Consider the following 26,280-nt stretch of genomic DNA (forward strand, 5'->3'; position numbering starts at 1 on the left):
CTCTCTCTCTCTCTCTCTCTCTCTCTTTCTCTCTCTCCCCCCTCTATCCCCCTCTCCCTCTCTTTCTCTCTCCTTCTCTCCCCTCTCTCCCTCTTCCTTTCTCTCTCTCTCCCAAATCAATAAAAACATATCCTCAGGTGAGGATTAAAAATAATAATAAATTAAATAAAACATAGAAGCATAATTTTTTACCTTTCAGTTTGCCAAAATTTTTAAGCATTAAAATTTGCGGTATTGGAGAACCTGGGGGAAAACAGCACTGCTGGAGGGGGGAAAAATCAATATAACCTTTCTGGAAGAAATTTGGCATTTTGTAGGATCAAAAAAATTTTAATGTAAAAGAATGAGGCAGATCCACATGAACTGAAATGGAAAGATGTCTATGCTATACTATCAACTGAAAAACTAAATTATAGAGAGTATGCATAGTATAATCTCATGTATGTCTGTACATGTGTGTATGTCTGCAATTAGAGAGAGGGAGAGAGAGACTGAGAGCTGTAAATGAATAGACAAAAGTCTAGAAAGATATATACCAAACTGCTAGTATGATTAAAAATTGATATTTTTCATTTAAAAAGCAATTTAGAAACCTATGTGCCACCCCATAGATTTTGGTAAAGTTTCTTTTTTAAAAAAATATATTTTTATTGATTTCGGAGAGGAAGGAGAGGAAGAGAGAGAAACATCAATGAGAGAGAATCATTGATTGGCTGCCTCCTGCATGCCCCCTACTGGGGGGGGGGGTGAGATAGAGCCCGCAAACCGGGCATGTGCCCTTGGCCGGAATCAAACCTGGGACCCTTCAATCCTCAGGCCGATGCTCTATCCACTGAGCCAAACCAGCTGCACCCCATAGATATTGATGCATTGCCATGGTGTGATCCTATTTATTTACATGAATAGATACAAATATAACTGTGTGTATGGCATAAAAAGGTTGGAGGCATATTCTCCTGTAACTGCTTAGTACTAAGAACTGAATACTTGGGTGTTCGCTATCTTGTTCACAGTTAGTTGTCTTGTTTGAATTTTTAATATAAATATATATTTTTAATAATAAAATGAAGCTACTTGTTGGGAAAAAAGAAAACAAGTACAATAACAGCAAATAAATATGCTTAGGAGACCCAGCCTATGCTGCAGTCCCCCTGGGCTAACCATGGTTGGCCTTGTGGGCATGCAAGAAACATGAAGACACTGTCCACATCTTGAGAAATGCATTCATTGATGAGTTAAAGAGGGAAGAGGACACCTATGGAAAAGTTAAGATCAATATTTATTTGGTTAACCTTACCAAGCTCTAGAACCACTCAACTGGCTACAGAAACACTTTGGGCACATGTACACACCGTGCCTTGGTTAAACTCCTCAGTTTGGAAGCACCAAATATTCTGAAGAACAGAAAGCCTCGAAAGGAGCTTCTGAGTAACGGGCCTGGGGAATACTAGAACTGGACAGGACCCCTTGACGACCAAATGCCAGGGCCTCAACCTGGACTTCAAGTGTGAGAACCACTTCTGTAAGGAAGTCAAATGCGCAGCCCGACAGGCAGGTGTGGAAGGTTCTCCAGCTCATGTCAACTCTGCAGAGCTATTTCTCACCTTAGGAGTTGCTTTCATTTTTGCCACCCAATGTGGGATTCCTGTTCAGATGAAAGCCCACGTTTGATGACAGACAGAGCTTGCCAAGGACAGTAAATAGGTTTTTAAAGAATCACTTACGCTGCTTGAAGACTTCAAGGGCCCGCTTCAGGGTGCTACAAAACAAGTACATATATCATTTCAAGTTCTGGAAATTGGCTGTACAACCTCCTTCTAATGCCACTGCCTGTACCTCTCGGCCCACAGTTCTAGACTCATCTTAGCCCCCAAGCTTAAGCGGACAGCAAAAGATCAAGACTTCAGGGGGGTGGAACCTAACTTTGGGGGTGGCAGCCTGGCAATGTCATCTCCTCTTCTCCCTGCTGTTCTTCATTACTGTGCCACAAGGAAATAGTTTACCAACTTTTTTTTTCCCTTTGTTAATCCTCACCTAAGAATATTTTTCCCCATTGATTTTTAGAGAGAGTGGAAGGGAGAGAGGAGAGGAGGGAGAGAGAGAGAGAGAGAGAGATAGAAAAAGATTCATGTGAGAGAGACACATCGATTGGTTGCTTCCTGGACCTGGGCCAGGGATTGAGCCTACAACCCAAGTACATGCCCTTGACCGGGAATCTAACCCAAGACCCTTCGATGTATGGGCAGATGCTCTAACCACTTAGCAACAACGGCCAGGGCTCTACCACCCTTTTGACAAGCACTTTGGCCTTAAACCCTAACTAGGCCCATCAGAGGCCAGAGGCCCTCAGTGTAGCCAATGAGGTGACAAATCCTACCTAGCTCTAGGATAAGCAAAGTCACTCACTCTCATAGGGCACCTTCCTAAAGATAATCCTGGAGGTGACAAAAACATAAGTCACCTAAATGGCCTTTCACTTCAACCTGGCAGCGAGGTCCCCAATTCTCATATCCTGCTGGGTGTTCCTCTCTGAGGTATATACTCATAAAGGGAACCAACTGGCTTTTCTCACAGAACAGAAGAGAACGGGGCCAGAGTCTCTCTATGAATTTACTCAGGTTCCAGTCAACTGTGTAACAATATAAGAAACACTATTTTGGATCAGACTCATTACGCTAAATATATTTTCCAAGAACTATGTGAGAGAATGTAGCTATTACCCATCACATCACCTCAAAAGGTTTTGGATATTTTGCCAAACAACTTATATATTTTATAAATAAATGTTGTTGGTTGTTTTTTAAGAGGTGGGGTGTTAGCTGACCCACTAATCTTCCTTTAAAGTATCTAAACCCTGCTGGAATAACAGTGCAACTTGCCTAAGTCTACATGGTTTTGACCTGTGAACATGTAAATATTTTACATATTCAAAAAATAAAACTAAAAAAAATAGGGAAAAGAAAAGAATCCTTAAATTTTAAAACAAACTGAAATGAACTTAATATAAAATTGGTTACATAATCACACAGAGAAAATACAATTTTAAGTGACTTTAGAACACAGGATTCTTAGTGAAACATAGCCTGAGATCAAAAGGAACTGCAAGAAAATGGTGAACTTTTTTCACAAGTTTTCTTTTTTTTAAATATTTTTATTGATTTCAGAGAGGAAGAGAGAGATAGAAACATCAATGATGAGAGACAATCATTGACTGGCTGCCTCCTGCACGCCCCCTACTGGGGATCAAGCCCACAACCCAGGCCCCTGACCGGAACCGAACCCGGGACCCTTCAGTCCACAGGCCGACGCTCCATCCACTGAGCCAAACCAGCCAGGGTCACAAGTTTTCTTGTTAGTAACAATAGTGATATTATTTTGAAAAGTTTTGATATATATTATCAAATAAAGCAAATAATTATGCTAATATTGTCAGGAAGTAAGATTTCCCATTTAAGAGGAAATGAATGTAAAATTAAGGAAGCTAAGTAAAACCCTGTAAAGTGAAATTGGAATTGGAAATATTAATATGAACTCATGCTTTTAAAATCTGTCCCTAGAAGCAGGGACATCTCTGTGACATGACCAATGCTAGAACTTAAGAGTCTCATCTCTAAACACGACTGATTGATAATTAAAAGGAACTAAGTATATTTTGAGAAATAGCTGTTCAAGGATTAAATTTAAAGTCACAAAATTATATTAACAAAATATGGCAAATGTGGATAATTATGAAATCTAGGTGATGGGTTTCTTATGTTTGTCTTTTTCCTTTTAATGTGTTTTTATTTTATTTTTTATTTTAATACATTTTAATTGATTTTTTTAGAGATCGAGGAAGGGAAAGAGAGAAAGAGAGAAAGCGAGAGAGAGAGAGAGAGAGAGAGAGAGAGAGAGAGAGAGAGAGAGAGAGAGAGAAACATTAATGTGAGAGAGAAATATCAATCAGTTGCCTCCCACACACACACCATAACCAGGATCAAACCCATAACCTGGGTATGTGTCCTGACCGGGAATCAAACTGGTGACCTTTTGTTGCACAGAACTACGCTCAACCAATTAAGCCACACCAGTCAGAGTTGAGTGTGTTTTTAAATTTTTCATTTACAACATCAAAAATAAAAAATAATCATTAAGTTAAAAAAAAATGTTTGTACTAATGTCCTATGTCTGTGGGTAAAAAAAAATTTAGGCTTATACAACCATAAATATTTTACCTATCTCCCAACATTTTTGTCATTTTCACTAATCTAGTACTTTGCAGTCTGGGAGTGCATGTGTGCATGTGTGTGTACATGTATTTTAGAAGCAAGAGAAGAGGAATGACAATATCATGACTGCCCCCATCCAGACTTCTGAGAGGACACAGACCTCTTCGCAGCTGTACATAGCACAGCAAAGCAGCACGCAGGTCAGTATGTAACGTGATTGGGTCTGCAGAGGCCTGCAAAGTCTGAACTAGTTCTCCCGACCCCCCACCCACACCCACCAACAACATTCTTATTTTGGAGAAAAAATCTAGACATTTCCATATGCAAAGAACTGGCCACAAAATGTGTGAGGTTTGCTGCAAAATGAAAATCTGGGACCCTTGTTTATACACTATTAAGAATTTCAGCCGAAACCGGTTTGGCTCAGTGGATAGAGCGTCGGCCTGCGGACTGAAAGGTCCCAGGTTCGATTCCGGTCAAAGGGCATGTACATTGGTTGCGGGCACATCCCCGGTAGGGGGTGTGCAAGAGGCAGCTGATCGATGTTTCTCTCTCATTGATGTTTCTAGCTCTCTATCCCTCTCCCTTCCTCTCTGTAAAAAATCAATAAAAATATATTTTTAAAAAAAGAATTTCAATGGTGACAGCAAAGAGCATTAAGCTGGTTGTGAAGCCTTTCTAAGTATCGGTTCCTGTTTGACTGACTGCCCATGAAGCCAGGACTGATGGAAGAATAAATAACTGTAGTACAGAAATCTCACATTGGTGGTGAGAACTACAAATGGTGTAAAAACGGTCTCTTGTAGCTATCACAAACTATGTATGTGTATACAGGCATGCATGCATGGGTGTGTGTGTGTGTGTAACCCTCTCTATTAAATTTCTAGTATAAAATTATATATAATGTAACCCCACCTATGAAAAGTATACATAGAAAAGGACTTCAAGGGAAACTTAGAAAATATTAATAATGAATTGTAGCTTCATAGTTCACTTTAACCTTCTATTTTTCCAAATTCTTCACAACTGAAATTAAATAAATTAAAAATTGTCATTATCCAAGACACTTCGCCCTCCTGGCCAGCTCTTTCTTCTGAAGTGACGGGGCTCGGCAGTATAAGCCAACCTGGAAACCAGAAAGAAGTGTGGCACCTACTTGATCTCAGACTGTCCACATGGCTTCTTCCTAGAGAGGCTGAGCAGATCTTTGCCATATCTCTCTTCAATTGATGCCCTAAGTGGAACAGAAGAGAGGGTTATAAGTCCTCCTCAGGGCTGACTCTCAGGCCCCTTGAAGGCAAAACTGCACCTTTGAGAGTAGCTCAGACAAAATACCACTCTCTAAAATACAAAATTCCCTCTATGTAACAGGGAAGAATTATAAAAGACCAGAGGCCTTTATCTCTAAGGTGGTCTTCTCTGGCTAGAAGTCCCTGACATAAACATTACAACAAAACCAAGCATGGCCTCCAACCGGCACAGATTAAAATGTCAAAACTATGATCCAAGGATATGTAAATATTTGGGGGTTTTTAGTGGCATAAGAGCTATTGCCATCATTTTTACTGTATATGCCAATCACAGCACCTTGACCGAAGTATAAATACCTTGAGAAGAACCATATTGTTAGATCCAGAGGGGATTTTACAGAATATCAACCACAACCCTTTCATTTTACAGAGGAGGAAACTGACAGAGAGAAAGGTCTAGGCCAGTGATGGCGAACCTATGACACGCGTGTCAGCACTGACACGCGTAGCCATTTCTGATGACACGCAGCCGCTGAGGCGGCCGCATGCCGAGGATGAAACATTTGCTGCTCCTGAGGATGAAACATTTGCGAAATAATGTTTTTTCCTCAAAGTGACACACTACCCGAGTTATGCTCAGTTTTTTGGCGAAGTTTGACACACCAAGCTCAAAAGGTTGCCCATCACTGGTCTAAGCCCTTGATTAATACCACCGCTCCCCAGTGGGAAGCCGGGATTAAAAGACCTGGGTATCTGGGCTTTCATCCCAGTACTCTACTTCCCTCAGCTTCCAGCACATTCTATTGGGTACATGTTATGAATTGGATTGTATCCTTCTCCCTCCCAAAAATGCTGAAGTTGTATAACCCCCAGTATAACTTTATTTGAAAAGTGGGTCATTGCAGATATAATCAGTTGAGTTTACAGTAGAGGAGGATGGACCCTTGATCCAATGAGACTAGCGTCCATATAAGATGATATGAAGACACAGGAGAAGAATGCCCTCTGAGGATAGAAGAAGAGACTGGAGTTAGCAGCTGCAAATCAAGGAAGACCAAGGATTGCCAGCAACACTGGAAACTAAGAAAAAAACATGGAACAGATTCTCTCCTTAAGCCTTCATGAGAGCATGATCCTGCAGACATCTTTTTTTAAAAATATACTTTTATTGATTTCAGAGAGGAAGGGAGAGGGAGAGAGATAGAAATATCAATGATGAGAGAGAATTATTGATCGGCTGCCTCCTGCATGCCCCACACTGGGGATCGAGCCCACAACCTGGGCATGTGCCTCGACCAGAAATCAAACCATGACCTCCTGGTTCATAGGTAAACGCTCAACCACTGAGCCACACCATCAGGCCAGCAGACATCTTGATTTTGAACTTCTGACCTCAAGAACTATGAGAGAGTCAATTCCCAGTTTGTGGCAATTTGTTATGGCAGCTCTAGAAACTCATACAATACATTATGGCTTGACTGTAACTTGACCACAGGGTACTATTGTCTAAGGGAATCTGTTATTGCCACCCTGGCAATCTGTTATTCTTAAGCCCATCCTGAAAGATAGTGAGGAACCCAGAATAAGAGCTGTATCCAGGGCAGGTCGACCCCTCCCTAGGAAAGAACCATGGGCCCAACTGGTGTGGCTCAGTTGGTTGAGCATCCTGTGTACCAAAAGGTCACCAGTTTGCTTCCTGGTCAGGGCACATGCCGAGGTTGCAGGCTCGATCCCCAGTAAGGAGCGTCCAGGAGGCAGCTGATCCATGGTGTTTCTTTCTCATTGATGTTTCTATCTCTCTCTCCCTCTCCCTTCCTCTCTCTCTAAAATCAATAAAAATATATTTAAAAAAAAGAAAAGAATCAGGATATGTACTGGTACAGGAGCTCATGGGAAGAGCAGAGTCCCAAGGCACTCAGGCTGGGGATCCCCCAGTCCATAGGTGCAGCTGCTAACCTACAAGTGGTGCAGGATTCCATGCATAAAGGGGTTCCACAAACACGCTTCCCTCCTCCCTCCTCAGTATTGTGTTGCAATACACAATTAAGAGCCCTGACCTGGCCACCAAGTTCCTGGAGAAACCCCTTTCAGAAAAATATAGCCAGTCATCATAGGAGGCCATTAAGTAGAGTGGAAAAACCATTATACATGGAGTTAACAGAAGTCCTGGCTCTACTACTTAGTGCTTTTATAATCTTGGACAAGTCATTTAAACCCCCATTGATCCTCAGATTTCTCATCTGTAAAATGGAGCTAATGATGTATACCCTACCTACCTTCTAGGATTAACATAATGGTATTGGAAGTGGGTACCATTTACCCACCACTTGTTGTGTATCAGATACTATACTAGACACACTGAAGTGGTTAACAACACAGATTCCAGAGGCCAACTTTCCTAGGTTTGAAACCAGATCTATCCCTAATTACGTATCTAACCTTAGGCAGGTTACATAACTTCTCTGAACCTCAGTTTTTTCAATTGTAAAATAAGGATGATAAAACTTGCCAAACAAGGTTATTATGATAATTGAATAACCTAATATATGCAAAATACATGGTAGCTGGCTTGTATTGAGTACATCTTCAATAGATGACAGCTATTAATATAATCTCATTTAGTCACTCCTACTCTCTGCAATATAATTATCCTCGATTTTCTATTTCTTATTTCCTACCCATATCAGGAGTTCTGTCTGTAATGTATGGCCCCATGAGGGGCTCACGGGGGCAGAGAGTCTATGGATTTGGGCTACCAGTGATAAGATAGATTCATTTTAATTGGTAACCAGTAGAAGACCTCAGACTGGAGTGCTATGTAGAATGCTTCCTTTAAAGAGAAGAAGGAGGAAGAGAAGGAGGAGAAAGAGGAGGAGGAGAAAGAGGAGGAGGAGGAGGAGGAGGAGGAGGAGGAGGAGGAGGAGGAGGAGGAGGAGGAGAAGATTTGACCTGGATTTTGAAGGATGGGGAGAATTTACTCAAGCACAGAGAACAAAGGAGGATATTCAAGGTGGGAAATAATGGAGTAAAGATGTAGAGGCAGAGATATCCAAAGCATGCTCGCTAATAAACCTGCCTGCTGGAATGGAGAGTGGTGTCATGGGTGAGAATATATGAAACAAAACAAAACAAAAAGGCAGATAGAGAAGGTCTCTGTGCGAGGAACAAGCCATCTTCCCAGAAAGTCGCCTGCCTTCTGCCCAGAGTTGATGAATCATAAACATAGGGTCTGTGTGTAAGATGCCTCTGGGATTCTGTCACTTTCTAAGTTCCCATGGTAAATGACTTACTAACTTAATTTAAAAAGTTACACTTTTGCCTGGCCAGTGTGGCTCAGTGGTTGAGCATCAACCTATGACCCAAGAGGTCACAGTTCGATTCCCGGTCAGGACATGTTTAGCTACAAATCATAAAAATTTTGTAAACATATGTGTATCACATTTGATGACTCAAATCAATAAAGTTATACATACTTTTTTAAAGTTACACTTTCATGCAAAGACAGTGGAAACAATAATACCTCATGCAGTTGGTGTGTGTCAAAGAAGACTATTTCTTTTTTAAAATAATATATTTTTATTGATTTCAGAGAGGAAGGGAGAGAAAGACACACACAAAAAAATCAATAATGAGAGAGAATCATTGATCGGCTACCTCCTGCACACCCCACACTGGGGATGGAGCCCACAACCCGGGCATGTGCCCCAACCGGGAATCGAACTGTGACCTCCTGGTTTATAGGTCCATGCTCAACCACTGAGCTATGCCAGTCGGGCAAAGGAGAATATTTCACAGACATGTATAAACCTCAGTGTTACAGTAATAGAGATTCTGAGACAAATCTCCCAGCACAGCACATAGCAAACACTCCACATGTGGTTGTTAGTATAGAACTGCTCAGACTGCCATGTGGTGCTCATCATCCATGTCATCATTATGCCTTTCCAGCTGGTTATAAGGGTAAACTGGGAAATTTTACAATTTACTGATGGATTGTTTGTTACTCTGTTTTGTTACTTACTTGCTGTGTTACAATAAGTCATCCAGGACTTACTGGGTACAGATCAGCTACAGAGCACATACTGAGACATGACCCAGGCATCGGCCATACAGATGCAAGAAAGGCAGCATGCTTGCCCACTCCAGAGCAGCATCTGACACTATGCTTTGCATTTAGGTGATTGTTCTGTCTGCCCACAAATGAGTGTAAATGGGTTGACTGAAATCCATCTGGGTATAACCAAGGTTGAGCTGCCAGAAATGCCAGAGCAGTCCACAGCAGGACTTTGACATTTTGGCAGGAGGGGGCGGGGTGTCACAAAACTTGGATACAGGACATATTTAGCCACATATAAAAAAAAAAAAAATACTTGAGCCCTGGCTGGTTTGGCTCAGTGGATAGAGCGTTGGCCTATGGACTCAGGGGTCCCAGGTTCGATTCCAGCCAAGGGCACACGCCCGGGTTGTGGGCTTGGTCCCCAGTGGGGGGTGTGCAGGAGGCAGCGGGTCAATGATTCCTTCTCATCATTGATGTTTATATCTCTCTCTCCCTCTCCCTTCCTCTCTGAAATCAATAAAAATATATTTAAAAATAATACTTGATACATGTATGTGTATCACACTTGATGAACTCAAAATAATAAACAGTAGTTTATTGGCTGGTGTTGCTAAGTGGTTAGGCATTGACCTATGAACCAGGAGGTCATGGTTTGATTCTCTCTCTCCCTCTCCCTTCCTCTCTAAAATCAATAAAAATATACTTTAAAATAATAAGTAATATATATATGACAGATTGCTGCTACCTTTGCTCCTGTCTCTGTGTGTGTGTTGCCTCTAGTCCACACGAATATGCTAGGGTTCCACATGAAATTGACAGCAGCTCAGTAAAACGATGCCCAAGAGCCTTGGAAGATGTTTCAGCAACATCAGCCTATGGCCCAGACTCAGCAGACCAAGTCCCAGGTCCTATAAGCACCCCACACCTCACAGAGCAAGAGGAAATGGTAGACCCCCCAAGCCAGAAGAGGACTGCACTTCTCCACATAAATTATCCCTGAACAGGATGTAATGGGGGAGCCCACGCTCTCTCCTCGGTCACAGCAGCCTCCTTCTGGTAAGCACACCACCAGCAAAGGAACCCAAAGGCCAGGCAGGCCACTCGCTCAGGGGCCTCAAGTCCCCACACTCGGGCATGTGTACATATCTGACACTCTGAACTGATGGCAGCAGATTCTTCCTCAAAATCAGAGCACCTGGGACTGGTTTCTTTTACTATGAAACTCCTGGAGAAAAATGGCCATGTACTAGAAATATAGTATCAATACTTAATCATGCTTAATTTGCATATATTTCTCCCACTTGCCCATATATTCTTGTGAAACGTTTTAAAAGTGGGAGCTTAGCTTTTGGGTTCTATTTGGGCATCTGTTTTTCAAACTGTGGGGCATGACCCACTAGGGAACCATAAACCAATCCAATGGGTTATGACCAGCATAAAATTCTATTTAATGTACTCCTATAAAGCAAGCTAGTATGCCCACTGCCCCCGAGCCATACTGCCATGTGGAGTGCCATGACCTGTCCCACATCTTTGTCACTGCTCCCTGACCCCCAGTGGTCTCTGAATCAGGCTCTGCCCCTCCTCTTTCCACCCCCCCACTCACCATATGGGTCATGCTCATTCTCATCTCCAAGCTTGCTGTTCCCCCACATATATCTGGATACCCCTCCACCTATCAAATCCACCAAACCCTCAGAGGGCCACCTAAAGGATCTCCTCCTCCATGAAGCTCCCATGCCCCCCTATTTTGGCCAGTCCTCCACAATCCCCCTCTCCCGTGAGGTCTCTCAGTGTCATGGGTATCACACAACTTAATGTTTTATTACGTTGTGTTTGCTGCTTCATTCATAAGTCTTATCTCTCCAACTGGTTTCTAAGAACTTCAGGACAAAGATATCATTTACATCTTGGGGAGCATCCCATAACCTACTGCAGAGGGTCTTGTGAACCATGAAACACAACCATGAAGCAACATCAGCCTATGGCCCAGACTCAGCAGACCGAGTCCCAGGTCCCATAAGCACCCCACACCAGATGAGCAAGTTCCATGAAGCAGTGAATTGTTCCTTGTTAGTGTGGAAGCATCCCGTCCTCCCTCTGTCTTCAGAGAAGAAACAGCGTGTACCTTTCTTTTAAAAAGTCTTCAAACTCTTTGCAATTCTTGCGGCCATTGTTCAGATGATGGATGATGCTGTCGTAGCCAATGGTGCTGAGGATGTCTGGACTCTGGTGAAAAAGAAACCATCCTTGTCAGACCAGGAACAGTACAGATGGAAGCCCCGAGGCCTGAAGAGATGGGGGAAGCCCACAATGGGAAGTTCTTGAAACACGTTACCTCCAAGACATATGTGACCAAAATAGAAGAAGTAAGAATGCGTGTAGCTGTGGAAGAATTTTTAAAATTATGAAACTGAAGGGGCCACAAAACAGGAAGGAAGTGACCGAGGACTGAGAGGCACATGGATGAGGGAACTGTCAGGGCCCTGGGCTGCTACCAGCGTCCTAAATCAGGCCAGGACTGGGAACACGAGAGCCTGACCCTAACATCTCTTCTCATAAAACCAATAAGCCCTGCTGAGGGTCAAGGGTATTGTTGCAAAGGGCAAGCAGCCCTGAGCCAGGAGCCAGGCCCAGGAGTGAGAGAGAAGTTCTGGCTTCCCACTGGGAAGCACGGAGGGAAGCCAGCAATCAGCATGCTCCACATGGTCCCAGTTTGGGGGGAGGAGGGGAGGATTTTTTTAAATTTTAAATTAGCAGTTTATTCCTATTTTATTCTACTAGTGCTCCAAGGTTGGAGGAAGCTGCCCAAGCCTTCCAAAGCATTAGCCCTAGCTGAGGTACATTATAAAACTCAAAGTTCCCTCAGCTCCCCAAACCAACAAATCAGGGACTCCAAGGAATAGCCACTAAAGTGTCCCTTGCGAAGGAAGGCTGGCTCCCTGGTTTCTATCCCCAAATGCTTACACTAGGTTGCTGACTCTGGCTTTAGTTCTCAGGGAGGGTGGTCCTGAGAGCTTTGAGCTCCTTCACCCCCAGCCCAGCCCAAGCAGACCATCCCTTCCCAGACCCCAGTCAGCTGAGAGAGGTGCAACTCTGCCCTGGGGTGGGTGGGGGACACCTGAAGACACCACTCTGAAGCATCCATCTTATATAAAAATTGCTGTTTGAAATTTTAACCCTGCTATTTGGCTTCTGTAAATTCTTGCTTGCTAAGACTACTCCCACTTCAGAGAGGCCATTAAACCTTCCCCAGACAAGGTTATCAGTGCTGGCGCCAGGCCAGGCCTCTGGTTGAGGTCTCAAGGCCACAGTACATACGGGCTCTTTAAGAACTTGCAAAAGGGGCCGGAAACACTCCATATTTGGGAGACAAAGAAGGTAAAAACATATAAGTAGGGAAAATTCCTGCATGTTGGGGCCCAGAATTTGAGAGACATTTTCCTCTGGACCCACGCGTAATAAATGTAACTCCATCTCTCTAAGTATTGCTTTGTTCTTCTTCGGTTTTCTGTAACATCTCTACCTAGCCCAGGACATGGAGAAGCAGAAGTCCTCTCTTCCATTTGCTGCCACTTGTCATCACCTGGCTGAGCAGATTGGTGGGTCCCAAAGAGGCCCAGCAAGACCAATGTCTGAGGCTGATGTCAACGTGGCTTTCAGAAACTAAACTGGCCATAAATCCCACTGCATTAACACACGCATTATTATACTTATAACAAATTTTATACATAGACATATAGATAAATCTAAGTTAAAAATACACTTAATTCCATTGCTAGCTGCTTGTTTGAGCACAGATTTAGGCCTTGGGAAGCCTAAAAAATGGTCTCCACCAAAGCTTCATTTCTCCACCCACCTCCTCCATACACCAACTCTTCTGTCTCAGCCAGGTAGGTTTCTTACTGCCCCCTGAAATGCAGAGCTCAGGGGCAACTCTAAGATGATGCTTACATTATCCTCTCCTGAATCCAATCCAGCCCCTCCACTTCCAAGTTTTCTGGAAGCCTTCTGAGTAGCCAGAGCTCCCTCCTCTGGACTCCCAGAGCACCCAGCTTCTGAGTTCACTGTTTGGTGAGTAGCCTTGCTGTTCCAGCTCCACTACAAGTGCCTGTGGCTTCTTCGACATCTTGGACCACACACACACACACACACACACACACACACACACACACATCCAGCTTAAATACAGTAAAATTCTGTAGGATGAAGCCACCTATTGTGTTCCCAGCCAGATGCATTAGACAAGAACAATGAAAACCAAGACTCCTGAGTGAATGAATAGGTACAAATACTCAATATTAATGTTGGTTTGTAGACAGAGGGTTCTGTTTCATGCTACTCATTTGGAAAGGTGGTTTCCTTGTTTTAAATTAGGGGTGTGTAGACTCTTTGATCTGGACAGGGAGGGTGGAGCTAGGACAGGGTTTCCTACAAACAAGCCAAATTACCAGGCCTCTGGCCACCAGCCTGAAAAAAAAAAACAGAACTGCTGCTTTGGAGGACTGACTGGGCTACAGAGGCAATCAAGAAAGGAAATCCCCAAGAGAAAACAAAGAGTGCCCAAGGCCAATTTCAAAACTGTGCATGATATGGCCTGGAAACTCCTTCCTATGTTACTCAGAGAGCATGGGCCAAGTAGGAAAAAGTACTTCATGAGCACCAAGATAGCATCACAGATCTGCCATCAGAGGTGAGTGTGCCAAACCCATAACCCCAGTATCCTCGGCTTGGTACTCAGAGCCCTCTTCGCATTATATCTTACTTCTCTTCCCCAGCCTTCCCCACACTGGTCTCTTCCCTGTCTTCCAAACGGGCAGTGTCCATTTCCACCCCAGGACTTTTGCACATGCTTTTCCCACAGTGGCAATGGCGTCTCCTCCTCTTCACTTAAACCCAACCTCTGCTTCAGAGCCAGTTCAAATCCCAATTCCTCTCTGAAGTCATCCTCAACTAATTTTCCCTATGGTCTCCTCTCCCTCTGAATGCCTCGAATGTTTGATGCATCTCATTGGCTCTAATTCATACCATCTGACTTCAAAATGTTCTATGAAGTTACAGTAATCAAAACAGCCTAATAGTATCTGAGAATAGACCAGTAGATAAATGGAACGGAATGGAATCAAGAAACCCATTTATCAATTGACTTTCAACAAAGGTGCCAAAGCCATTCAGTAAGGAAATAACAGTCTTTTCAGCAAATGGCCCTGGGACAACTGTGTAAACCTCTGGGAGCAGAGAGCCTCTACTCATTCCTCAAACTTGACATAAAATTAATTTGAGATGGATCATAGATTCAACTATAAAATATATATAAAACTAAATTATGAAGTTTTCAGAAGAACCAATGGGAAAATACCTTTGAGAATTGGAAATATTTCTTAAAGAGGACACAAAAATTATGAACTCCAACAGAAAAGACTGAAAAATTGGACTTCATCAAAATTAAAAACCTCTGCTCATCAGAGAAATTGTTAAGAAAATTAAATGGCAAGCCACCGAGTGGGAGAAAATATTCACAATACATATATCAGTCAAAAGACTTGCATCCAGAATACTTAAACAATCCAACAAAATAAAAATATAAGCAACCCAATAAAAACTGGGCATAATACTTGAACTTCACAAACATTTCATAAAAAGACACTTCCTATAAGATATTCCTTTGGCCAAAAAGTTCATGAAAAGTTGTTCCACATCACAGGGAAACTCAAGTAAAGTCACAATGATATCTACTTCATGCCTACTAGAACAGCTAAAATTAAAGTCCGTATTGAACATAGGCAAGGCGATTGAATTATCATAACTCTCATGCATTGCTGATGGAAGTGTAAAAAGGGTATGATCATTTTGGAAGATGGTGATTTCTCAAAAAGCTGAATGTACACATACCCTATGCCCCAAAGTTCTGCTTATAAATATTAGGATGAACTACCCCTAATCTCTCCTGCTCGGGCATGTGATATATGTTGTTATAACCTTTTTCCCATAGCTCGGGGCAGATGGCAGTGCCTGATGGTGGCCCCTGCGGAAGCAAGATAAGATGAACTCCTCTTCGCCTGACTGATCTGTGCACTCTCCTCCCTTGACTCGCTTGAGTGACTCATGCCCTCCCCTCTCCTTGACCAACTCCGCACCCACGTCCTGACCCTATATAAGAGAACCTACCCATTTCCTTGGGCTGACACCCACACACTGGTCTCAGCCCGGGGTGAGAGAAGGTAATAAGATTTCTTAAGCTCTCACAACGTCTCTTGGCCTGGTTTCTTTCAGCGCAGACCCAACAATAAGCATTTGTCCATGGGAGAAAAAAACATACATCCACAAAAAAGTCTTTCACAAGAATGTTCTGGCCGAAACCGGTTTAGCTCAGTGGATAGAGCGTCGGCCTGCGGACTCAAGGGTCCCAGGTTCGATTCTGGTCAAGGGCATGTACCTCGGTTGCGGGCACATCCCCAGTAGGGGGTTCTCAAGAGGCAGCTGATTGATGTTTCTAACTCTCGATCCCTCTCTCTTCCTCTCTGTAAAAAATCAATAAAATATATTAAAAAAAAAAGAATGTTCTGAGGAGTTTTATTCACAATAGCCCCAAACTGGAAACAACCCAAATGCCTAACAATTTACGAATGATAAGCAATTTGTGGTTTATTTATACAATGGAATACTACTCAGCAATAAAAAGAACTACTGACGCATAATAACATGAATGAATCGCAAAAACATTATGCTAGTGAAAGATACTAGACACAAAAGGTATTTACTGTATGATCCCATTTATATGAAATTGTAGGACAGGCAAGCAGTTGTAGGATTTATTTCTATGGAAAACAAATAAGAACACTGATTGGCTGAGTCAGGAAGGGTGGACTGGGAAGGGCCATTTGGGAAATTCCTGACATTGGAAATGGATACATGCATGTGACCCACATTCCTATCAAGATCTTTCTATAGAGGTGTGGATTGCACAGGTATATGCAGTTTTTAAAACTCATTGACCTGTGTGTTTCATCTTATATAAATTAGACCTCAAAAAATTAAAAGAAAAGAAAAAAAAAAAAGCTGATAGGATGGAGAGGCTCAGCCTTGGAAATGGACCTAGTCTTAGAGTCCTGGGTGAGGCAGGAGATGAACAAGAAGGGGTGAGCAGATCCAAGCACCCAGCAAAACTCCCAAGACCCAAAACGTAAGGTTTAATAATGCTGAAGTTATAAAGAGGTAAATAGTATTTAAGTTTTAATCAAGGGATTTGTACTTTAATCACAAAGCCCCTTAGGTTTTTTTTTTAAGACAAAAAATTCAGCAGATCCAGCAGTGAGCACATCTGTACCACATCCAGCAGATGTATGAGGCAAAGAATAATAAAAACAGACTTATCATGAGCATGTCAGCAGGCAGTCCAAAGCAGGTGGGGGCGTGGGTTCAGAAAAGGAGGAAGTCTAAGTGGGCGCCCACCAGCTCTAATGCTCAAGGCTGGTTTCACTCATGCTGTCAAATCCCATGAACCCCTCCTTCATGCCCAGCCTTAAACCCTGAGCCCCCTGCTGCAGAGGCCTCTGAAAACTTGTTTCCAGGCTCCTTTTCCACATGGCCTCCAGGCAGAAGGTGCAGAAGCAAAGAGCACCCGCACCCTCCAAAGCCTCCATCAGAACTGCAAGTGCTGCCCAAGAGCATCCCACATCTGGTTCTGTGCTGCCTCTCAGGGCCATGCCATCACTATGTCTGTTACACACAATTGTTCCAGATGTGGGTTCCCAGGACCAGAATCAGCTTGGTAAACATGCAGACCCTCTAGGTCCCACCCCAGACCTGCTGATTCTGAACCTGGGGAGGGGAAATAGCCTTTTTTTTTTTTACAGTCCCCCCAAGTGACTGTAATACCATTTGAGAAATGCTGCCACAGAAATTACAAAAGACAAAAAGAGCAATCAGGGTTCCTGCCCAGAGGAGGAGCTGGCTACAGGAAGAAAGCAGGGCACATGCACAGACAACCACGGAACACAGCAGAAGGGAGCCGAGAGAGAATGACTGTTAGGAAAGGGCAAAGGGAGAAGAGGCCAGAGAAGACTCCATGGTTTGCATTTCATTTTAAAGCCCCCAATTCTGAGTTAAAAAATTGGCATTGATGCCTTTTGGAAGCATAGAGCCCCACGAGTGGAGAGGAGGCCGCTGACTTTGCATTTCATACAAAGGCTGCATTTGTTTGACCCTTGGGCATATGATGCGTAAGTGTGTCGCATGTTGCATTAAAGGACCACAGCATGTTCCAAAAACACAGTCAGACAGGAATGATTTCCAGGTTTTATAGCTAAGAAAATAAGACTCCAGGAAGAGAAGTTCTCCTTATCACTGCCTCTACCCACAAAAAAAAAGAGCTTAAACCTCAACCAACAATACTATCCAAATCTGTTATTAATTCAATGCTATATGGCAACAATAGACTTGGGATAACGACTGAGGACTTCACTTACCTCACTATGCTCCTAACCTTAATCTTTCTTTCTTATTCACTTTCCTACCTCTTTCACCCAAAGACATAAAACCAAATAGATCAAACTCCTCTAATCTGCAAATATGAACCAATTATTATTAATTGACACTAGCAATTAGGTCTAATATATACTGAATACTTCCTGTATTCCAAACAGCATATCAAGTATTTTACATGAAATACCTTGTTTAATTGTTTTTTTTTAATGTATTTATCTTCTCCAGAGGATATTAGGATATTTTTCCAGAGCGTGGATGGGAGGGAGGGTCGGGAAGGGGGAGAGAGAGAGAGAGAGAGAGAGAGAGAGAGAGAGAGAGAGAGAGAGAGAAACATAAATGTGAGACACGTTGATTGGTTGCCTCCCACATGTGCCCCAACCGGGGCCGGGGATCAAACCTGTAACCCAGAGTTTTGCAAAGATGACGGTGTAGGCAAATGCTTGTACACACCACCTCCCACAACCACATCAAAATTACAACTAAAATACAGAACATCTATTATCCAGAACTGCCAGAAAGCTGGCTGAATGGAAGTCCTACAACTAGTGAAGAAGAAAGCACACTGAGACTGGTAGGAGGTGGGAGGCACTGAACCGGCTGGTCCGGCACCTACCTGTGCAGCTTTTTTAATTGGGAGGGAGATCTTCTCTGTGGAGGCCGCCCGGAGGAGCAAGGGGTCCCAGCCCCACACCAGAACCCCAGCCCAGGGTCCCAGAGCTGGGAAAAGAAGTCCCTACAGGCAGTAAGAACTACCGGCTGTAAAAACCAGTGTTGATTGAGCTCAGTGACACAGAGGCTGCTGGAGACCCAACTGTCCCTCTTAAAAGACCAGTACCATGAACTGAACTTACAAGGTCCTGCTTCCTCTGAGCTCCAGCACTAGGGCTAGGCTCTGGGGGACACAGTTGTCTGGCATCGGGGCAGGAACTTGGGGGCGGCTCTCTCCCAGATGGAGGTACTAGCAGAGAACATTGTTCCTGTGCTGGGACTTCCCCAGACACTGGGCTGATTGGCAGCCATTTCTGTTTGCTCCATCCTGGTGATTCCCTAATACCCAGCCTCATTCAATTTACAATCCCACCCAAACTGCCTGCAGTGGCTTTTGCATCTGAATAGCCTGTCCTTGAAAATCTCAAACAAGCTGCAGCTGGGTCAGGGAGCCCCAAACCTATCAATAAAAGGCCCAAGACCCGGCACCAGCACCAGCACCAGCCTGTATGGCTTCATAGCTGGGCCTTGTCTGGGCACTTCCAAACCTGATACAAACAGGAGGAATCTGCAAATTCCTCCTCCTCTCTGTAGATTCCTCCACAGGTAGGTGCCGGACTAGCCAGTGGCCCCAGGCAGTGGCTGACTTTGCACCTCCCTGGAGACCCAAGAGCCAGTGTACCCAGTGGTCAGTGTCAGACCATACCAAATTACAACGCTACACATCCATCAGTGACACACTCAAGGGGCAGACTCAGTGCGTACCAAAGCCCCACCGAAGCAAGTCCTGCTCCACAGGGGTGTCTCCTGCATAGCAGCTCTCCCACAGAAATTTGGCCTGGAGGTCAATTCCTCCCAGTGATACCAATAGCAATCAAGTCTCAATTACAACAAGACTGTGCTCACAGCCTACAAAGGGGTACACCTAGAGTTCCCAGCTCAGGTGACTGGGGAGGCTGAGCCACTGGGCCTGTTAGAACACCTACTACAACAGGCCACTCTACCAACACATAGCAGTTCTACCCAAAACATAGAAACAAACACAGGGAAGCAGACAAAATGCGGAGACAAAGAAACATGTCACAAATGAAAGAAATGGAAGAAAGCAAACTACTGGATATAGAGTTCAAAAACACAGTTATAAGGTTACTCAAGAATCTTCTAGGCTGCCACCATGAACAGCATAGGGGAGGAATGCACCAACATGAAGCACAAGTATGTTCAGTGCTTTAATTGCTGGTTTGCCGGGAAGTTCCTCAAGTGGAACAGCTCCGGAGACCTGTGCACCAACCTCTTCAAGTGCTACCAGTAGTGCGTTCAGAAAGCAATAAAGGAGAAGGAGATTCCCACTGCAGTTCATGGGCCATGGCAGAGACAAGATTGAAAGCTCTTCTTGACCTTGACAGTAACCTTGAAAATAGACTCCTCAAATCAGGAAATTTGAGCCCTCTGGATTTTGTCAATTAAGGCTGTGAAGATAGCCATCAAAATAATGAGGACTTATTTTCCTCCTAGATATTTTCCTCTCACTTGTAAAAGATCATCACTTTCTACTTTGGGATGATTTATCACTTGCTCTAACATCTTGCAGGAACTCACTGTGCTAAAACTGAATGATTTCTTGGGATTATGGTTGCAATACTTCATCTGGGATCAGATTTAAATATATCTTGTATCTAAAGACTGATAAACTTGTCAGGATAATCATGGTTATCTGACCTCTTGAGTTATGCCTCAAAGGACATTAGATACACTGTACTGGAGTCATTGTTCTGGAAGCAACTGGTTAGGACCTCTTTTCTCTCAGGGAGCTAATGCTCTGAAAAGGAATCCCAGCATGACTGTTTCAATCAATGCTTGGAAGCAGTTTTATTTTTATATAGTAACTTAACTGTTAAGATGCTCAGTGGTGGACTGGGTTAGCCAACAGGAAGCTTTTAATAGTTCCCGGCCTTAACAAGAGATGACAGATCTGAGATTAAGATGTGAAAGCTTCAAGAATGTTAATGTGAACACCATTTCAGAGTTCATAGTGTAGTTCAGTCATTAAGATCCTTGGAGTATGCTATGGAGGAAGATCCTAAATTGCAAAGATTTGCTGCTGTGGCCAGCTTTCAACCTAAGTCAATGAATTAAGTCAACCTGTATATCATGAAAATGCCAAAATACTATATCTGGTTAGGAGAGAAAGGAATTTGCTTTATTTGCGTTGTTTGCCCACCCTGCCCTATAATATCTGTAATCATGAAAATGGAATAAGTTATAACATTCAGTTTCAATTAAAAAACACACACACACAAGAATCTTCTAGAAACCTCCAAGGGACTTTGTGAGACTTTCAAGGATCTTAGTGAGAATGCCAAACACATGGAAAAGGACCAGTCAGAAATTAAGCATACACTGACTGAAATAAAGACTAATATACCAGTACAGTAGAGTAGAGGATTCTGAGAATCAAATCAACAATTTAAAATATGAGGAAGCAAAAAAAAACACCCAACCAGAAGAGCAAAAAGAAAAAAGAATGCACATTCCCATTATAGGGGTGCCAGAAGAAGAGAGAGAGCACGATATTGAAAACCTATTTAGTGATTAACCAAAGGACTTGTATGCATGCATACAAGCCTAACCAATGGACACAGACACCAGGGGAGGGCATGACTGGGCGGCAGAGGGGGGGGCTGAATGGGAGGGTAAGGACACAAGGACACATATGTAATACCTTAATCAATAAAGAAAGGAAAAAAAAGATTTTAAATGCTGGGGAAAAAAAATGTGGAACATACTGAGCAGCAGCTAGATGCAGAAATGCACTTCTCCCAGTAGCGCGGCATAGCAACAATAAATTTGTTTTGTCCTTCACTGGAAAAAAAGCAATTGACAACATTTATTGCTTTGGAGGTTTTGTTTAAAAATAAACAAATTGGAATACCCCCCAAAAAAGAAAAGAAAACCTATTTGAAGAAATAATGACAGAAAATTTCCCCTACCTGGTGAGAGAAATAGGCTTGCAAGTCCAGGAAGCACAGAGAGTCCCAAACAAGAGGAGCCCAAAGAGGACCACACCAAGACACGTCATAATTAAAATGCCAAGAGCTAAAGACAAAGAGAGAACCTTAAAAGCAGCAAGAGAAAAGCAGTTAGTTACCTACAAGGGAATGCCCATATGACTGTCAGCTGATTTCTCAACAGAAACTATGCAGGCCAGAAGGCAGTGGCAGGAAATATTCAAAGTGATGAACAGCAAGGACCTACAATCAAGATTACTCTACCCAGCAAAGCTATCATTTAGAATTGAAGGTCAGATAAAGAGCTTCACATACAAGAAAAAGCTAAAGGAGTTCATCAATACCAAACCAGTATTATATGAAATGGTGAAGGGTAATCTTTAAGAAGAGAAAGAAGAAAAAGAAAAAGATAAAAAATATGAACAACAAAATGGCAACAAGTATAGACCCATCAACAATTGAATCTAAAAATCAAAATAAATGAATAAGAAATCTAATGAACAGAATAAACTAGTGAATAAAATAGAATCAGAGACATGGAAATGGATCAGACTGATGATTCTCAGAAAGAAGGGGGGTGGGGGGAAAAGAGATTAAAGAAATATCTTATATGCATATAATGTATTACTTATGGACACTGACAATAGGGTGGCGAAGGCCTGAGGCACGGCGGGAACCAGGTGGAGGGAGGCAATGGGGGGAAAAAGAGGGACATCTGTAATAATCTCAATAAAGATTTAAAAAATAAAAATAAAACCTGTAACCCAGGTACATGCCCTTGACCAGGAATCAAACCCTTGACCCTTTGGCGCACTGGCCAATGCTCTAACCACTGAGAAACCAACCAGGGTCCTTGTTTAATTCTTATAACAATCCTATTGAAATAGCCATCATTATTACCTTTGTTTTATAGGGCAGGAAACCGAGGATCAAAATCTGTATTCTGAGACAGACTAAAATCTGTATTCTTAAATCATTCACTTGCACAGCTTCTCTTATTGCAGGACAAGGACCATGTCTAACTTTTTGTCAGTCCATTTCCCTGCAATTCAAGAAGGCTTTAACCCCAGACTTGGGTTTGAGTCCCAACTCTGCCATGCCCAAGCTACATGACTTTGAGCTATTAGCTCAATCTCTCTTAGTGTTAATTTACTAGACTGTAAAATAGGGATCACTGGGAAGATCAAATGAGATCATGTGCTTTGAGGTGGTCAAATGCTTCACAAACTAAAGGAATTAAAGAAGACGCAATCGAATTTTTCAAGCCAAGCCACATAAGCAAAAACAAACAAACAAACTAACAAACAAACTAACTAACAAACCTATGTGTTTGGACCATGTAAATGTCTTCACTGGAGGCAGTGAAATAAATGGAGCCTGTTAGCTATTCAAAAATAAGCATGTTGTCATCTGAGGAAGCAGCTGGAAATGTAGCAGAGGTACCTCAGCAAGGGATATGGAAACTGCCAGCACTGCTTTCAGCCATGTTTACCTAAACCTAAAGTCAAACTCACTGCAGTGGTGGTGGATTGGGAAGGCAAGAATGAAACCCCACCCTAGGTCCAGCCTTGTTCTATAAGCCCACAGGTGCCTCCTCACTTCCTACAGCCCTCACTCGGACACCCCAGCTCTGTCTAACCAGAATCCAACCTTGATATGTTTAAATGTCCCTCCTATCATCACAGTTTGATCCCCAGTTAGGGCACATGCCCGGGTTGCAGGCTCGATCCCCAGTGTGGGGTGTGCAGGAGGCAGTTGATAAATGATTCTCTCTCATCATTGATGTTCCTATCTCTCTCTTTCTCTCCCTTCCTCTCAGAAATCAATAAAAATACATTAAAAAATAAAAATAAATGTCCCTCCTGTCAAGCCAGCAGGTCAACTAAAGAGGCATCTCAACTCAACTGAAAATATGTTAAGTGAGAGTAAAACCTGAGCAAGTAACTGTGCAATGCAAACACTCCGACAGGAAAACCAATGACTCGATAGATGTGCATCAGGATGTTGGAAACGATTCTCTTCTTAGCACATTTCTGTGTTTTCTAAATATTCTATAATACATATTTTTGTAATCTGAAGTCTTTCTCCCTACCTCCATCTCTTAACGATGGCAAACTAAAGTCTCTCCTTTCTCCCTCATCCATCCCCAGGCCGAACTAAAGCAACAAACAATCCATAGCAGCAACAGAAAATAGGGAAGGGCCCAATTAGGAAACTGGAGAGGTGTAGAAATTTCTGTGATAGAAAAGTAGATGGGGCTAGACAAAAGTCGGAAGCCACACCAAACAGAGAAGAAATTGCACAAACTTTCCAAACAGAGCCCTAGAAATCCCAAGCTCAAACCAGCAGGGATTGAAACGGAAGCAGTCGTGCCGGGATCAGGAGGGTGCCTGTAGGACACCGGGAACCCCGCCAGCGCCCTACCCCACTCCGAGTGGGAACAGAGCAGCTGATTCTGACATTTGCGCCAAAGCTGCAGCTGGTAAGGATTCCACCCTCAGCAGGCGCCTGGCAAGGACATGAAGACCAGAACCCAAGGCACCACCAAAGCTTCCACAGCAAAGCCCTGTAAATGCCCTGCACTTCCAGGGTAACACCTTTTCACTTAATCACTCCAAGAGGCAAAAATATCCGAAATCGTCATTATTTCTAGATGATATAAGCATCTACTTAGGAAGCCAGGGATATCAAGTACAAATCTAGGAACTAAATTAAATATTTTTAAAAAGCAATAGCTTGCCGAAACCGGTTTGGCTCAGTGGATGGAGCGTTGGCCTGCGGACTCAAGGGTCCCAGGTTCGATTCCGTCCCAGGTTCGATTCCGGTCAAGGGCATGTACCTTGGTTGCGGGTACATCCCCGGTGGGGGGTGTGCAGGAGGCAGCTGATCGATGTTTCTGACTCTCTATCCCTCTCTCTTCCTCTCTGTAGGAAATCAATAAAATATATTTAAAAAAAAAAAAAAAAAGCAATAGCTTTCTTATACTAGTATGTCAACAATAACCACTTAAACCTGGAGGAGGGTAAAGGGGGGCGGCGGTAGGGGAGTGAATGGAGATATCTGTAAAACTATCAACAATAAATAGTATACATATATATATAGTCACTATACATATATATATATTTAAAAAAAAAACAAATAAGGGTTGTTGTTTTTATCTAAATTCATTCTAAAGCCCACCTAAAAAAGTAGATAAATGAAAATAGCCCATAAAATGTTAAAAGATAAATAATGAGTGAGGACTTACCCTACCATATAAAAACAGTATAAAGTAACCAAAAATTTGTAAAGTATATTCCTGACATTGATAATTGATAATCAAGTAAATAAAATACAAACAACATTCCAGAAATGGCATTATGTACATGGAAATTTAATATATAATAAAGGGAGCATTTGAAACCAGAAACCAAAGGATGGCTTATTCAATAAATTTTATATGACAATCACTCCAGTTTGCCAAAAACTAAATGTCGAGCCCTTTCTAACATCATACTCTAAAATATCTCTGAGGGATTAAGTGTCTAAACATGGAACTCACAAACATGTAAGAAGAGATATAGAATGTATATATAAATATTATATATTTTTTAAATTGAGGTAAGAGATTTTTCTAAGTATGACTCCAAACTTAGAAGATATAAAAGAAAGCCAGCCAGCTTGGCTCAGTGGTTGAGCATCGACCTATGAATTAGGAGGTCACGGCTCGATCCCCGATCAGGGCACATGCCTGGATTGTGGGCTCCATCCCCAGTGTGGAGCATGCAGGAGTCAGCCGATCAATGTTTCTCTCTCTCCCTTCCTCTCTGAAATCAATAAAAAATATACATTTTTTAAAAAGATAAAAAATGATGGTAACATATTATAATCCATTAAATAAAATACGAATCCTACTAAGGATGGGGGAGGAGCTCTTCCTTAAGTAGAATGCCAACTTATGTAGACAGAATTAGAAAGTCACTATACAAAGACTTGTACATGAATGTTATAGTACCTTTATTTGCAATAGCCAAAAAATGTCCATTAACAGGTCAATGGATGAACAAACTATGATATGTCCATAAAGTGGAATATTATTTAGTAATTAAAAAGCTATTAATACTCACAAGATGGATAAATCTCACAATAATTAGGATAAATGAAAGAAGCCAGGCAAAAAAAAAAAAAGTAAGTACTTCCTGTGCTTCAATTATATAAATTCTAGAAAATGCAGCTAATCTATAGTGACAGAAAGCACATCACTGGTTGCCTAGGGAGAGAGGCTGATGAGGTAAGAGGGATTTCCAAGGGGCAAGAAGAAACTTTTGGGGCGATGGATATGTTTGCTACCTTAAGTGTGATGGTACCCACATGTCAAAACCTATTAAACTGTATACTTTAAATATGGGCAGTTTATTATATGTCAGTTATTCTTCAAGAAAGTTGTTAAAAACTTGTAGTCACCATATAGCAACCATCCTAGTAATAACTGATTCAGGCAAGAACCATCAATAGATGTTAAAATTAACAGATGAAGGTTTGAGGAAAGTGGTATGTTTACCTAGTTTCAAAGTATCTTCCAG

General features: G+C 42.5%; 1 protein-coding gene and 1 pseudogene across 1 annotated transcript in view; one reads left to right on the forward strand and one right to left on the reverse strand.

The window, feature by feature from the left end:
* PSTPIP2 (proline-serine-threonine phosphatase interacting protein 2) overlaps window positions 1-26,280 on the reverse strand; it is a 71,331-nt gene that overhangs the window by 19,793 nt on the left and 25,258 nt on the right. Inside the window, exons 3-5 of the mRNA XM_054723603.1 lie at window positions 11,644-11,744; window positions 5,365-5,442; window positions 1,725-1,759 (exon numbers count right to left, since the gene is read on the reverse strand). Of these exons, the coding sequence (XP_054579578.1) occupies window positions 1,725-1,759; window positions 5,365-5,442; window positions 11,644-11,744 (214 nt within the window). The remainder of the gene's footprint in view (window positions 1-1,724; window positions 1,760-5,364; window positions 5,443-11,643; window positions 11,745-26,280) is intronic.
* Window positions 19,885-20,107, forward strand: LOC103301107 (TP53-regulated inhibitor of apoptosis 1-like; annotated as a pseudogene).

The sequence above is a fragment of the Eptesicus fuscus genome, chromosome 12 (assembly GCF_027574615.1).
Source record: "Eptesicus fuscus isolate TK198812 chromosome 12, DD_ASM_mEF_20220401, whole genome shotgun sequence".
In the NCBI taxonomy this organism is placed as follows: Eukaryota; Metazoa; Chordata; class Mammalia; order Chiroptera; family Vespertilionidae; genus Eptesicus; species Eptesicus fuscus.